We start from the raw sequence: 13,432 nt of genomic DNA on the forward strand, positions 1-13,432 counted from the left end.
ATTACCAAAAAAAAACAACAACGAAGTCTAAGCTAGCATAAGCTACTGTGCCCATTTATATATTTTTTTTTTGGAGATCCACATAGTGTGTTAATTATTGTAAAATGCCAGTACGTTCACAATCAGACTGTCTCAAAATGCCAGTATATTCTTAACTAAGCTATACTGATGGGCTGGTTGGCTCTTGGTGGAGCTCCCTTCCACCTGTTCAAGTGAAAGCTTTCATGGCTAAGCCATAACTCAGCATTTGCCCTTATCGATCGAATAGCCGTATTTGAGTCATTCAGTCGACGGCTCCTTCAAAAACAATATTTTATAAATTTTCCATTGTAATCGATCACCCACGAACCATTGATAATTTGAGGTTTATGTCCACGCAATGGAATTATAAAACGCCTTAATTTCATTATTAACTGAAGGGCAAATTTGAAATTTACCAAAATGACACACTTACCTAGCTTTTCTTGTTTTATTCTGAATCAACAAATTGTGCAGTTTTAGGAGCTTTTTTGTTTGTTTTTTACACAACTTTGCAATGAAGGGCCAGCTTTCATTGCCTGTTGACCAAGCTATAATGGTTGCAGTTACTTGCAGGCCGTTGGAAACTAGAGTTGTCTAATAATTGTAACCATTTTGTTGGAAAGCAGATTAATTGTAGCTAACTCAGTGTCCTTATTGTATGTCCATCCTTGCATATTTGTATCGATATCATTTGTTTTTCTCGCAAAGGTATTAATGGCTGATAGAATGTCTGATTTACCTCAGCGGACCTCAGCGTCCCTACTACTTGAAGACACATCCATTTAAGGCAATACTCAAAACACCCGTTTCATTTAACCTTTGTCTATCTCCCAACTTTTTGCCTTAAGAGGAAACGGTATAGTTCAGCAGTCGCAGCACTTGAGAGATTTTGTCATTAACCTGGGATCTCATTTCGATGAGGTTCATAAGAAGCACACAGTTCTACAGGTTGTTTTGCTGAAAGATGTACCATATTAATAAAAATAATAACTTTCATGGAATTTATTAGGAGTTTTTGCACTAGAATATAGAACAAAATTAGTGTGTTTTTGTTTAGTACATAAATATATAAATGTATATTTAGCTGTAAAAATAATTTGGAACGGCTAATATTTGACCATGAAACTAGAAAATGATGTTGGATTTAATTCTCCTAAATGAAGTGCACTCTTGAACGTGACTTATTAAAACACCATAATGAAAGTCTGCAGGAAAAAAATCTGTATTGGAACACAGGAATGACTGGAAATAGATCTAAAAAAAAAAAACTCTAATAAAAAATATATAATCCAGTGGTAAATTCCTTTTTTACAAAACCGCTTCGATGTTGTCCCCATTTTTCAGTGTCTTGATTGGAACATTTAGGTTGTAAAAACTTGTGTAATGTTATAAATGCAAATCTTTCTAACAAGGTAAATAACAAAGCACAACAAGATGTGCGAGATGTAATTCCTCAAGTGTGGTCGGAATTGCCTTGACGTGGCAATCTTACCTCATGAACTAACAGTCCTTAAAATCTATCGTGCTATATATACTGGTACATGAAATTTGGGGGGGCTTTTTTAGCTACACATGATCCATGCAACTAGAATCCTAAGGTCACGTCCCAAGGCCTTGAATTGAAGTTTTCAAGGGGTGCTCTTGAACTTAAATGATGTCCTTCACCCTGGCTTAGTGTTACTTCATGTTTCTACTTTTTAAGCGCTAATAGTTCAAATTGTAAATCTGCAAGCGAATGATCTAGTCAAAAAAGCTGCTTTTTGTTGTTCTCGCCAGCAGCTTGTTTTCATAAGGCTATTTAGAAGACCACCGGAGCCTGACTGAATGGCTGATCTGACAGGGCACATAGGGATCCCTTTAAAATACATTTTCATATAAAAAAAAAAAAAAGCTATGCAGGAATATTTTCTTTTTATCTCACAGAGTTGCATAGTGCCACCAGAGATAGCTCAAGAGCTTCATTGACCGATCACGGACCTTCAGAAGTTCATCTGTAAATCTTAACACCGACCTCACTTGCTTGTTGGCTTCGGTTGAGAAAATGACTGCTTTGCGTGGCATGCTGCTATTTCTTTGGAGTCTGCAAGCATCTTCATCTCTTTAAAGTACTACACTTTGTGACAAGTATGTGGGATTGTGCCTTTTGTTATCAAGTACATGCCACAGGGTATGGTCTTCCATTAACACCTTTAGTGAGCCTTATGAATGAACAACTGTTGTACGTTTCAGAAATAGCCACCATCCACGAGGTTGCGTTTTGAGCCGTCAAAACTTGCGATCAAATTTGTCACAACACCGCAAATGAATAAATAACCTTTGTAAATTGAATTAAACCATAATGGCAAAACATTTGATCGGTTCTAGCTAGTGACCTGTTCAAACTCCGTATGGGGAAAAAAAAACGTGTTTAGTTTTACAAAGTGTGAACTCTTTAGTGAAGTAGACGTGTGCCGTGTCGTTTTTGTGTGGTAATGCATTGGAGATTAGTTGTAACCCAGTGTCTTGTAGAATGTTGGCATGACTCCTTTTCTCTATGTTGTATTGACGTCAAAGTATCCACCTGAAATGGACTGAAGTGCAATAACTTTTTTGTGCGCCATAGTATCCTTAATGGAGGAGAATGCCCTCTTACATTTATCCATCATGTTTTTTTTTCCTTCTTCCTTTAAGCAGGGTATTTAATTTCACTTATTTATTTTTTGGGGGGGATTGTACAAATTTGAACTCCTTCCTGCTTTGCCTCCATAAGTGGCACTTTCTTGTGGAATGTACAATGGACTTGGTGGAAACTGTGATAGGTGTCAAAGCCTTATCGATACTTCTTGCTTACTGGAAAGATGGCATTTCTGTTTGCTCATCGGTTGATAGGTCAGAGAGTGCCGTTTTCCATGAACCTTCTGCGCCACTTAAAGTCGGTGTCTGCTTTTTGTGGCATGTTAAGCATTTGTGTATGTGTGTGGGGGGTGTTTAGACCTGTTCATTTACCTCTGATCAATTGATACCAAAAGCAAAGCGCATTGCCAGGAATTAGTTATTTTCCGGATTAGAGATTGTGATAGCTGTATTTGGAAATGGTATCTTGAATGTTGTTGTTGTTGTTGTTGTTATAGTTGTTGTCACCAGTGAAATATATGCAGGTTTTTACTTCTCCCCACGCAACATTTGAACTTTGGGCCATATGTTCTGCGGTACCAAAGAATGTTTCATTGCTGATCTTTGGATCAGGTTTTGTTTGTTTGTTTCTGTTTTGTCTGACATCAAGATCCCAATATTTGTTGTTTCATGTCTTTGTACATTTTTGGAAAAATTAACAAAATGGAACTTGTACCATAATGAAACATTCCTTTTGAATTTCATTGAACAAAAAACAGAGATACTGTTGGCAACAAATACCAGAAGTCATATAATAATCTTCAAATTAACTTTCATTTTGGCCTCAAGCAATCAATGACTTCATATTTGATATCACAGGGAGCACACTGAATAAAATAATCTAGTATTTCACAACATAGGACCAATGTATGTCTCTGTAGAGATGGCCACTTGATTTCATTCAAGAACAAGCAATACAAGTATCAAGAGACAATTGTATATTTCTAAAGATTTGTTGGCTCTGGCTGCTTTTGGCCTGGCTATGTAATCTGTGGCACCTTAGGTTAACACCCTCTTCTTGTAACTGAAACCAACATAAGAGATTTCAGTGCTAAGAGAGCCTTATTTCAGTCAAACTGAATGTGAATTGGATGTGTGCAGGATTTGGCCATTTCAAAGCGACTGGCTTTAATCGAGCGGACCTCCTGCGTTCCGTGTTTGAATCCAGTTTCACTAGGACCCGCCGTCTTTAAGACTTTCCAAAAGATTGCTGTTAAAAAAAGAAAAAAGCAAAAATACTACACAGTGGCTACGTTTCTATCGCCAAAACGCTGAACTGAATGGCTGGGATGGATGAAAGGCTTGTTTATTTCCAATAAAATGGGGTTACTGTCCCTGCTTCCAAGCTCTGCTTGAACATGCCAAGTATTTGACTCGGTGATGTGACGGAAACGCATCACGACGTGAAGGAAATGTGACCCTGACTTAAATAAAAAAAACCTGCACTATTTACTTGAGTATTGAACCCCAAGCCGTTCTCTGCTAATTGTTTAGACGATGGAAACATAGTCACGATCGTGTAGGGCAGCACCCGGTGTGTATGTGTTGTGCGTGCGAGTGCGACAAACAGGGGACATATCAACCCTGTATACCTCATCGACATATCTGCAAATATCCTTATCCTGTCTTTAAGTTGAACGTGTATGAGATACCATCACCAGCAGAAGCCTGGGACCATTGCAGGGTCTACAACATCACACCAATTCCATATCAAACAATAAGATCACGACTTGCTTGCCGCTTCAAGTCTGACCCATACCCGCAGTGTCACCAACACGATGGTTTAGAATTAGCGAAACGTGAGGCATTTTAAGTAGCATTATCCTACCTCTGTGTTACAGCTTGATGCATCGAAATCTCCACCAGTTGTTGACAAATGGAAATATATATGTATATGGAACAGATATAACTTATAACCAACAATCGGTGATATACGACAACAGTTAGTGTACTCGACTGTGTCTGTCTGTGTGTAACATGATATTTGTAAGTGTATACACAACAGAGTACCACTGGAATGTGAAGCCAGACTGTATTATGATTTTTTTTTTTCTTCCTTCAAATTCAACTTTCTCCCCATTATATTTCAAATGATGTCAAATGTGTCTTGCCTCTATCGCTGCTTTTGTTTTTTGCTTTTTTGACAAAACGGAGAAAAAAAAAAAATCAGCCTATACTAGCTGGCATTTACATTTGTGCTCATTTTTTTTTTCCCCCTCCGTTTTTTCACTTTCTCTCACTTCTAAATGTTCACTGTGAGCGCTCTGAACTCAAGTTTACAGCTCTTCATGGTATGTACGTGTATTTGGTCGAGTTCAGTAGAGTGCGTGGATGGTTGTATGACTTTGGTACTGAAGCAACAACTCAATTTTCTACTGGTGGTGGGGGTTTGAAAGGGGGTTGGTTTGAGTTATGCACATTCATTCTGTACTAAAATATGGGGTATGTAGAATTCCCTAGCCTTACGCCCTTCCAACAACACTACGCCGGTCACTGGCTAATTCGCATTAGCTATCCACCACCCTGCCAACTTTGTACCTCTGTACATATCCATTTTGGACCTGGGGGAACGGGGTGAATTCGGTGGATTCTGCCTGAATCTGTCAGGACGGTCACGTGACCCCCTCCTAGACCTGAGGAAGGAGAACCCTCACCCTTTCAACCCCACAAAAAGACCTCAAGCCATTCATTTCCTTATGTGACAATGCAATCCTGAAAGCACTTTGCCTTGTTAATTCATAGTATGAGCTTGTGAGTGGTTACTTGTTACTAACAGATGTGAAATTCTGTACATGTATTTAAGTAAGAAAGAACATAGTCATTTTTAATTTGAGCTTATTAAAAATGAATTGGTCTCTCTGACTTTAAAGACAAAAAAAAAAAATCCCATGTTTTTGTTAGTCAGGTTCATGAACTGCTGCAGCCAGTAGGTCTTGTCATTCAGTATCGTGGCTTAGAATTGGTAATGTTGAAATAAAATGCTATTGCTACATACAAGTTGTTGTTGTGTCTTCTGTTTCCCTAAACATTACAAATTGTTAGCAACTGTATATGTAACAGCATATTTTATTAAATATTACATGTATTTGTGATGGGATATCTGTTATGTCACATCATATAGGCATTTTAACTTGGAATTTTCAGACGGCTTGGGTTCAAATTAAGGTCAATCCCTTTTCCCTTCTCTTTAGCATGTTTTCATTAAAGGAACACGTCGACTTTTTGGGACTTTAGCTTATTCACAGTATCCCCCAGAGTTAGATAAGTCCATACATACCATTCTCATCTCCGTGAGTGCCATAACTCTGTCTGACACACCCACCGCTAGCCTAGCTTAGCACAAAGACTGGAGGTAAATGGCTCCAGCTAGCCTACTGCTCAATAAGTGACAAAATAACGCCATTTACATGTTGTGATGTGTATAGTTACATCGTGTACTAAGACAGAGTGTATTTTCTAGGCCGAAATGTCTAGGAACTATACTCTCATTCCTGCGTAGTAATCAAGGAACTTTGAGCAGTCCCATGAGTGCAGCGGTGCAATGTTACACAGCGCCTGAAAATAGTCCCCAACGCACCCTGTGCAAGCAGGTTGTCACGTTGGTTATGTTGACGGAAATTAGCCTATTTTCAGGCGCTGTGTAATATCATTGCATCACGATGTAACATGTAAATAGGCTAATTTTGGCGTTATTTTGTCCCTTATTGAGCAGTAGGCTAGCTGGAGCCATTTACCTCCAGTCTTTGTGCTAAGCTAGGCTAGCGGTGGGTGCGTCAGGCAGTTATGGCACGCACGGAGATAAGAATGGTATGTATGGACTTATCTAACTCTGGGGTATACGGTGAATAAGCTAAAGTCCCAAAAAGTCGCCGTGTTCCTTTAAAACATTTGTTTTTCATTTGCAATGATAGCTGGAAATACTGAAATAACTAAATTCATAAATGTGCTTTTGCTGGAAACAATGACATGCTTATTGTAAATTTGTAAAGATTGTAGATTATCATTTTAACAACCATGTTTAATAAATAAAAAATAAAAACAATGTTTAAGGTTGCAAGGCATAGAAACATTTATATGATAAATGAAAGTAAGACGTAGTGATAACACTGTATTTGCCTCATAGGGCAAGTTACAGTTACATCAACTGGCCAGAATCTCTTTAATCACATTCAATAAGAAGTAGAAGAAAAAAAAAAATTTTTAGTGAGCTTCAGTTAAAAAGATGTTGACCGAGGAAGCCTATGTATGAGACCCTCCCGCTGTTGGTCTTTTTATAGCAATCCATTATCAGTGCAATTTCTTCCGAGTATCCACAATCTACACAGTAGTTCATTATGGTATGAGGTACACAATACTGCTGGTTTGAATGAAAATTCTCTCACACTGCTATCCTGAGGATGATTGTGCATATGAATAGTCTTTATATCCTTAGTTGTCTCCCAGACTAATAGCAATGTGATCCTCAAAAAGGGCGATGCAAAGCATGATGGCACCCCCTATCAGCAGGCCCAGATTCTGCAGGAGGAAGCGCTTCACGGGACTCAGAGATCCAGCATCTCCATGGAGCATTTCGGGCATCTGGGGAAGCAGCGTCACAATGTTAAAGTTATGAAAAGGTTATGAGGAGTTGCAGTGGAGTCTTCAACATTAAACAATGGTAAAAAGGATTGGTCAAGGTTTTAAAGAAAATTATTGGAGTGTGTTTTACAAGAAAATATTTGAATGTTCTAACATTTTCCAATAAGGTTCCATTTGTTACCATGAAATAATGATAAATATTTCTAAAGTATTTATTAATTTTGGATGTTCATTTAAACATTTGCAAGTACATCAAGGCCTGGTTTCACAGACAGGGCTTCAATTAAACCAGGATTAGGCCTTAGTTCAATTAGGGCATTTAATCAGCTTTTATAAACGTGCCTTAGAAGAAAACATTACTGGTGGTGTGCATCTTGGGATAAAACAATGGCAGTGATATTTTAAGATATGTCAGTGCAAGTTGCTTTCACTTAGGACAGTTTAAACATGTATTTTAATCTGGGTCTAGGTTTAAGCCTGGTCTGTGAAATGGGGGGAAGAAGTCTTAAATAAACATTTTATGTTCACCATATCAGCAAGAGCAACATAAAGGAAGACCCCAGCGGTGGCGGTGAGAATCCAAGGTGAGTGTGTTGCCCACTGGTTTCCCAGGACCGTCCCTATTAAAACACCAACAAAGCCCAGCAGAGCAGAGATGCCACTGAACACAGCCAGTCTGCGTACAGGCCAGCCTGCAGCCAACAGCACCGCCAAATCACCTGCAGACAAGAAATAGATTAGATTAGATTCAACTTTATTGTCATTACACAAGTACAAGTACAAGGCAACGGCAATACTGATATAGGCAATACTGAGGATTCATAATGACCATTTATAGGCTACTAGAAACGACTCAGTCGTATACCTAGCTCATGCGGGAGCTCATGGCAGAATACAGCGATCGTAGTGCTGAATCCACCAGTCAGACTCTGAGAAAATGCAACACCTAGAGGACAAAAAGAAAATGAGCAAAAAATACTTTTATTCCTAAATTAAAGGTCAGTGTTTATCAGCCTGTTTTGCATTGTGCACCAATACACGGTAATATACACCGATCAGGCATAACATTTTAACCACTGACAGGTGAAGTAAATACTGATTATCTCTTCATCACGGCACCTGTTAGTGGGTGGGATATATTAGGCAGCAAGTGAACATTTTGTCCTCAAAGTTGATGTGTTAGAAGCAGGAAAAATGGGCAAGCGTAAGGATTTGAGCGAGTTTGACAAGGGATGGCTAGACGACTGGGTCAGAGCATCTCCAAAACTGCTGCTCTTGTGGGGTGTCCCCGGTCTGCAGCGGTCATTATCTATCAAAAGTGGTTCAAGGAAGGAACTAAAAATAAAAAAATATTTGTATGTACCAATGGCTAGTCCATCTGTAAGGTTATGTATCCCATCTCCCATGACCACCATCCATGCCATGCTTCTGATGCCTGTTTTCCCTGGTCCAGGCTGCCCATGAGAATGATTATTCCCTGAGCTCTCATTCTGATTGGCTGACGAGGTACCTATAAACAAGTACAGAGGAATTCAGAAGTTGCATAATACTGTTTTGCTTTCTGGTTTGCTCTTTCTAACGTGTGAAATTAAACATACCCTGCAGCGCGTCCAGCTCCCTTCCAGACTCTACATTGTGCCTCCTTTTCTTTAAAATCTGTTAAAAGAAGAGACAATTTTGTAATGATAAATGACAACCACTCCAAATTTCTTTCCTCAAAGCTAAGTGTCTTTATTTAAGTCAGCTGGTCATAATGAAAGTCCAAAAAATATGTTTCCCACTGAATGAAGCTCACCTTGAAATGTTGCTTAAGTCCCAGAAGACTCTCAAAGACAAATAGAAGGTAAAGTCCTCCCAGCACACTCAGACCCTTGAAAACAGCATCCTGGTGTTCAGTGTGTTGACTGAGGATGGCCTGGAATCACAAACAACCAACATCTATAGCACTCAAATAAATTATTTTTATTCGTTTTTGAATTATTGTTTTTATATTTATTGTATTATTTATATTACCATATATGTGTGTGTGTGTGTGTGTGTGTGTGTGTGTGTGTGTGTGTGTGTGTGTGTGTGTGTGTGTGTGTGTGTGTGTGTGTGTGTGTGTGTGTGTGTGTGTGTAATTTAATAGATCATACAGATTCAACAGGGAATGTTCTCAGAACTTCAGCTAATGTTCTGGTAAAGTTATAAACAAATGTTCTTCCAGTGGCGGCAGTAGAATGCTCATTCAAAGTTATCTGATCTTTAATAATGCTCTCGAAACATTAGCATTAGCATGTATAAACGTTATTTATACAATTGAAATGTTTTAGTTCATCTAACATGTTTTAAATGTTACTTCTTGTTTCAGACGACATGCAAAAGTAAGATTCCAATAATGTTTGAAGAATGATAAAATGGAATGTTTCTTTAAAGGTGCAGTATGTAATATCAAAAACTTTACATATAGGAAGACGTTGCCCTCTAATTACTTAAGAATGGGAGAAATGAAAGAGCCAATCGTTGATTAGTAAAGTCCTCGCGTCACTGCAGCAGAAGCTCCGGTTGCTACAGAAACAGGCAGTGTTCCGAGTTTAGGATTGCACATGTGCAGCATTAGCTTGTCCAGGCTGAAAAGTTGCGATTTTTGTCATGATTCGACCGTTTAAAAAAACAAATTTATGAGACAGTTGTCAGGTTTCATTGGTGATTTTCACATGTTTCCCCATTCAAAGAGATAGGAGCTGCACTTGCATAATATAATATAATATAACATAATAGATTAAGGACGAGCAACAGGAGGGAGTAAAATTGACAACCGAAGGCGAGTAGACTTACACACTGTAACTTGATTTATCCGCTTTTTAATATGCTTCTGTTCATAAAGATTTTTAGGTTGTATACAATTAGCAAATTCTGACCCATTTGTTTATTGGCATCATGGCTGCAATAGGCTGTGTTTCCCGCAAACTGTAAACCCGGGGTGTTGAAATACTATTGGGTAAACTGGCAGTGGGCGGAATAACAGACCAAAACCAAAACAGACATTCCCACAAGGAATTCACTTTTCAAAGTAAAATAACTGGCTGTAGCATTGTTTTTCAGAGAAACGAGTATGTCAACTTAGCATGTTTCTTAAATATCTGCAGACATTTTTGTTAGCTGGGATATTTGAAGAATTACAGAATAATTATGTACTGATTTTTCATTTGCATTATGTTACTTACATGGGGCAGGAGGTGCAGGAGGGCATCTCCACAGAGCGTGCCCACTGCCATCCCAGCCATCGGGCAGAGGAATATTTGAAGGATAGAAGGTTGAAGCAGGGGTGCAAGTCCCAGGGCGACCAGGGAGGGCAAACTGATGACAAAGAGTGCCAAGGAGGCCCAACCTAGAGCTGAGATAAAATGGCTTTGTTTAATCTTCAGTGTCATGAAAATGAACAAACGGATTCTGATATCACACTTGAGGGAAACAGTTTACACACACACACCTCTGAGGAAACCCTCACTGGTTTTGTTTCCCTGTGATTGCTCCTCTGTGTGTCGCAGACACACTCCGCTGTCAATCTGGTACAGGAGGGCAGGGCACAGGAAGGTAAAGTGGGCAGGAGTGATATGGGACGCTTGGCCCAGCCCAAAGTTCCACAAGAGCTGGGTAACGTTTAGACACTGCGATAAGGTAATCAGAAATGTGAGATAAGATTCAGATGATAAGATTCATGACATATTAGCTAATAATTTTAACATTTTATATCTAATTTCAAGTTTCTCTCATAATTGTTTTTGTCATCTTTTTATGTCATAATCATTACAATGTTAACTCATAATTTCTACATTTTATATCATAATTCAGTTGTCATAATTATGGCTTTTAATCTTATAATTATAACAATTTAACTCATAATTTCAATATTTTTGTCAATTCGAATTGTCATAATTATGTTTTGTCACAATGTTGACTCTTTATGTCAGAATTATGACTACCTAATATGTCATAATTTTGACTTCATTATCTCGTAATTATGACTTTGCATCTAACTACCAGAATTCATGTCACAATTATGATTTACCAAAGCAAGTTTTTTTTTAATGTGGCACAAATTGGCTTCCATACTCATATATGTATTCACATATTGTGTTTTAGATGCTAGTCCACAGTAAGGGATGCGTGCATGCTGGTGGTCCAAGAAGGCTTCTTAACTAGTTTAACCAGTAAGATTTGATCAACCAGCATCACCATAAACCATGATGGTCAACTAGCTTTGCCAGTTGTGTTTTACTTATAAGCAACATGGCTCTTCTGGCCCACTAGCTAGACCAGCATTACACCATCACTAACCAGTTAAAACAAAACTTTTCTGCAAGGTCCTCTAATATGATTATCTCTCTCAAAACAGTCAGTGTACTTTACAGAGAACCGTAAAGGCAATGGATTAAATTGTACTGTCTGCACACCTCAAGATATCAACAGACCTTTGGTCATGTGATAGTGAAGATGATTCAGTTGTAGACTTTGTCCGTTTGTAACACTCTAACAGGAAGTTCAGGAGTAAATACTCACATTCCCATGAAGGTGTTTCTCTGTCGGATGGTCTGACAGTGGTGGCACACTTTCTTCCGGTTTGTGTCTTTGGCCAGGGTGTGGAAAATAGTCCGTGTGACCCCATTCTGCAGGAGATTCACTGAGCACTGATTTAATGTGAGGTCTAGGACTGAATGTTTTAATGGATTAGTTTTTAGCGTGCGCATAAAATTATATTTGCACTCTGTATACAATAACCAGAACATCAAAAACAGTAAATTCAACAATTGTTTTGTAGGAATAACAGAAGTTCAAATAAAGTTTGCCTACTCAAAAAGTTTACTTTATAGGCACCAACCAGAATCTATGAGCGTAGAGAAGATAATGCAATAATGCTTTAGCCATCTTACATTTCTTTGAGTGGAGGTGAGTTTGTGGTACTTTGAGGATGATGATGGTCTTCATGTGAGTGGGAATGGGACAGGGGTTGAGAAGAATGCTTCACTCCACCATGTCGGATCTCCAGGACACTAACTTCCCCCAGACCTAAACTGCCTAGCAACTTGTGCAGACCCTCATAGGTCAAAGTCCCATTGTCCCCGTACTGAAGGAACAGGCGTTGCAAGTAGTAGCCCTTGAGAGAAGATTAAATCTGAATCACTATTTTGTCAACTGCCGTCATTTTCAAAATCCACACGTTAATATTTGTATAATAGTGCATAGGGTTCATAAACTTAGTCTGCAATCATAATCCAAATCCATAAATTTCAACACAGGTGCTGAAACTACAACTCTAACCTAGTTCAATTTGAATGATTGCATCAGAGTCATTGTTGATAAGATTTGTGCAGTGTTACCCTCCAGCAAAAAGCACTTGATCTTTTCATGTTTTGAAAAATCCCTCAAGGAATGTGGAAAATCTACATAACCAGACATGTTAGAACGAGTAAATTGCAAAAGCACTGCGGATTCTTAAAGACAAGCAACAAAATAACAATAATCCGCTACTTAAACTTTAGTTTTGATATAATCATCTAAACATACCTGCTCTTCAAAAGCTTCCTCTAAGTGTTCCAGTGTAGATTTGACTTGTGTGCTCTCATTCAACTTTTTGACCTTGTTGACCTGGGCATGTGTTGGCAATGTGAGAATGGGTGGTATCATCACAGAAATGATACAGTGGTGGAGCAGAAGCTTCAAGCTCAGAGTTGTCCTTAGGGAAAATGCCAATAAATATGAATAATTTTATCATGTGGGCCTCAGCAATCAGTATAACAGAATTGTAATTAAGCATAATTCAATAGGCACTGCTAAATCAATCCCAAATACAGTTGGTAAAAATAAAAATCACAAGTAAGAGCTTTGTAATATCTCAAAAGTTCCTTCAAGATGCAATGAGAGATGAAACTTTTACTGAAGGTTCATGCACCATAGAAAAACACCATAATACTCTCACATGTTTATCCTCTACAGTCCCAACAATGTCTGAAACCATGCTTGAATTTCCCAAAAAAAACGAGTCTGCAATTAAAAGTCAGGTATTGCTAGCAATTATACTATTTTTAGAAATTAAAGAGAAATGTAACATTCAGAGTTATGAAAGATCAACAACATTTGAACGATTTTCCTGTGTAGGCCTATTTGTGTAGAATTTTCCAAATTAAATTTTGCTGAAGAC

The 13,432-nt window shown here is 38.4% G+C and overlaps 1 protein-coding gene across 1 annotated transcript; it reads right to left on the bottom strand.

Annotated features, from left to right (window-relative positions):
* Positions 1-7,454: 7,454 nt before the first annotated feature.
* slc39a5 (solute carrier family 39 member 5) lies at positions 7,455-12,961 on the bottom strand. Its single transcript, XM_079802462.1, has 10 exons — positions 12,799-12,961; positions 12,165-12,388; positions 11,794-11,944; positions 10,724-10,901; positions 10,458-10,627; positions 9,047-9,166; positions 8,850-8,907; positions 8,615-8,761; positions 8,117-8,197; positions 7,455-7,970 (listed from the first exon to the last, which is right to left on the bottom strand). The coding sequence occupies exons 1-10, from the start codon at positions 12,916-12,918 to the stop codon at positions 7,723-7,725; spliced, it is 1,497 nt and encodes a 498-aa protein (XP_079658588.1). The 5' UTR covers positions 12,919-12,961; the 3' UTR covers positions 7,455-7,722.
* Positions 12,962-13,432: the final 471 nt, after the last annotated feature.

The sequence above is a fragment of the Gobio gobio genome (assembly GCF_949357685.1).
Source record: "Gobio gobio genome assembly, chromosome: 21".
NCBI lineage: Eukaryota > Metazoa > Chordata > Actinopteri > Cypriniformes > Gobionidae > Gobio > Gobio gobio.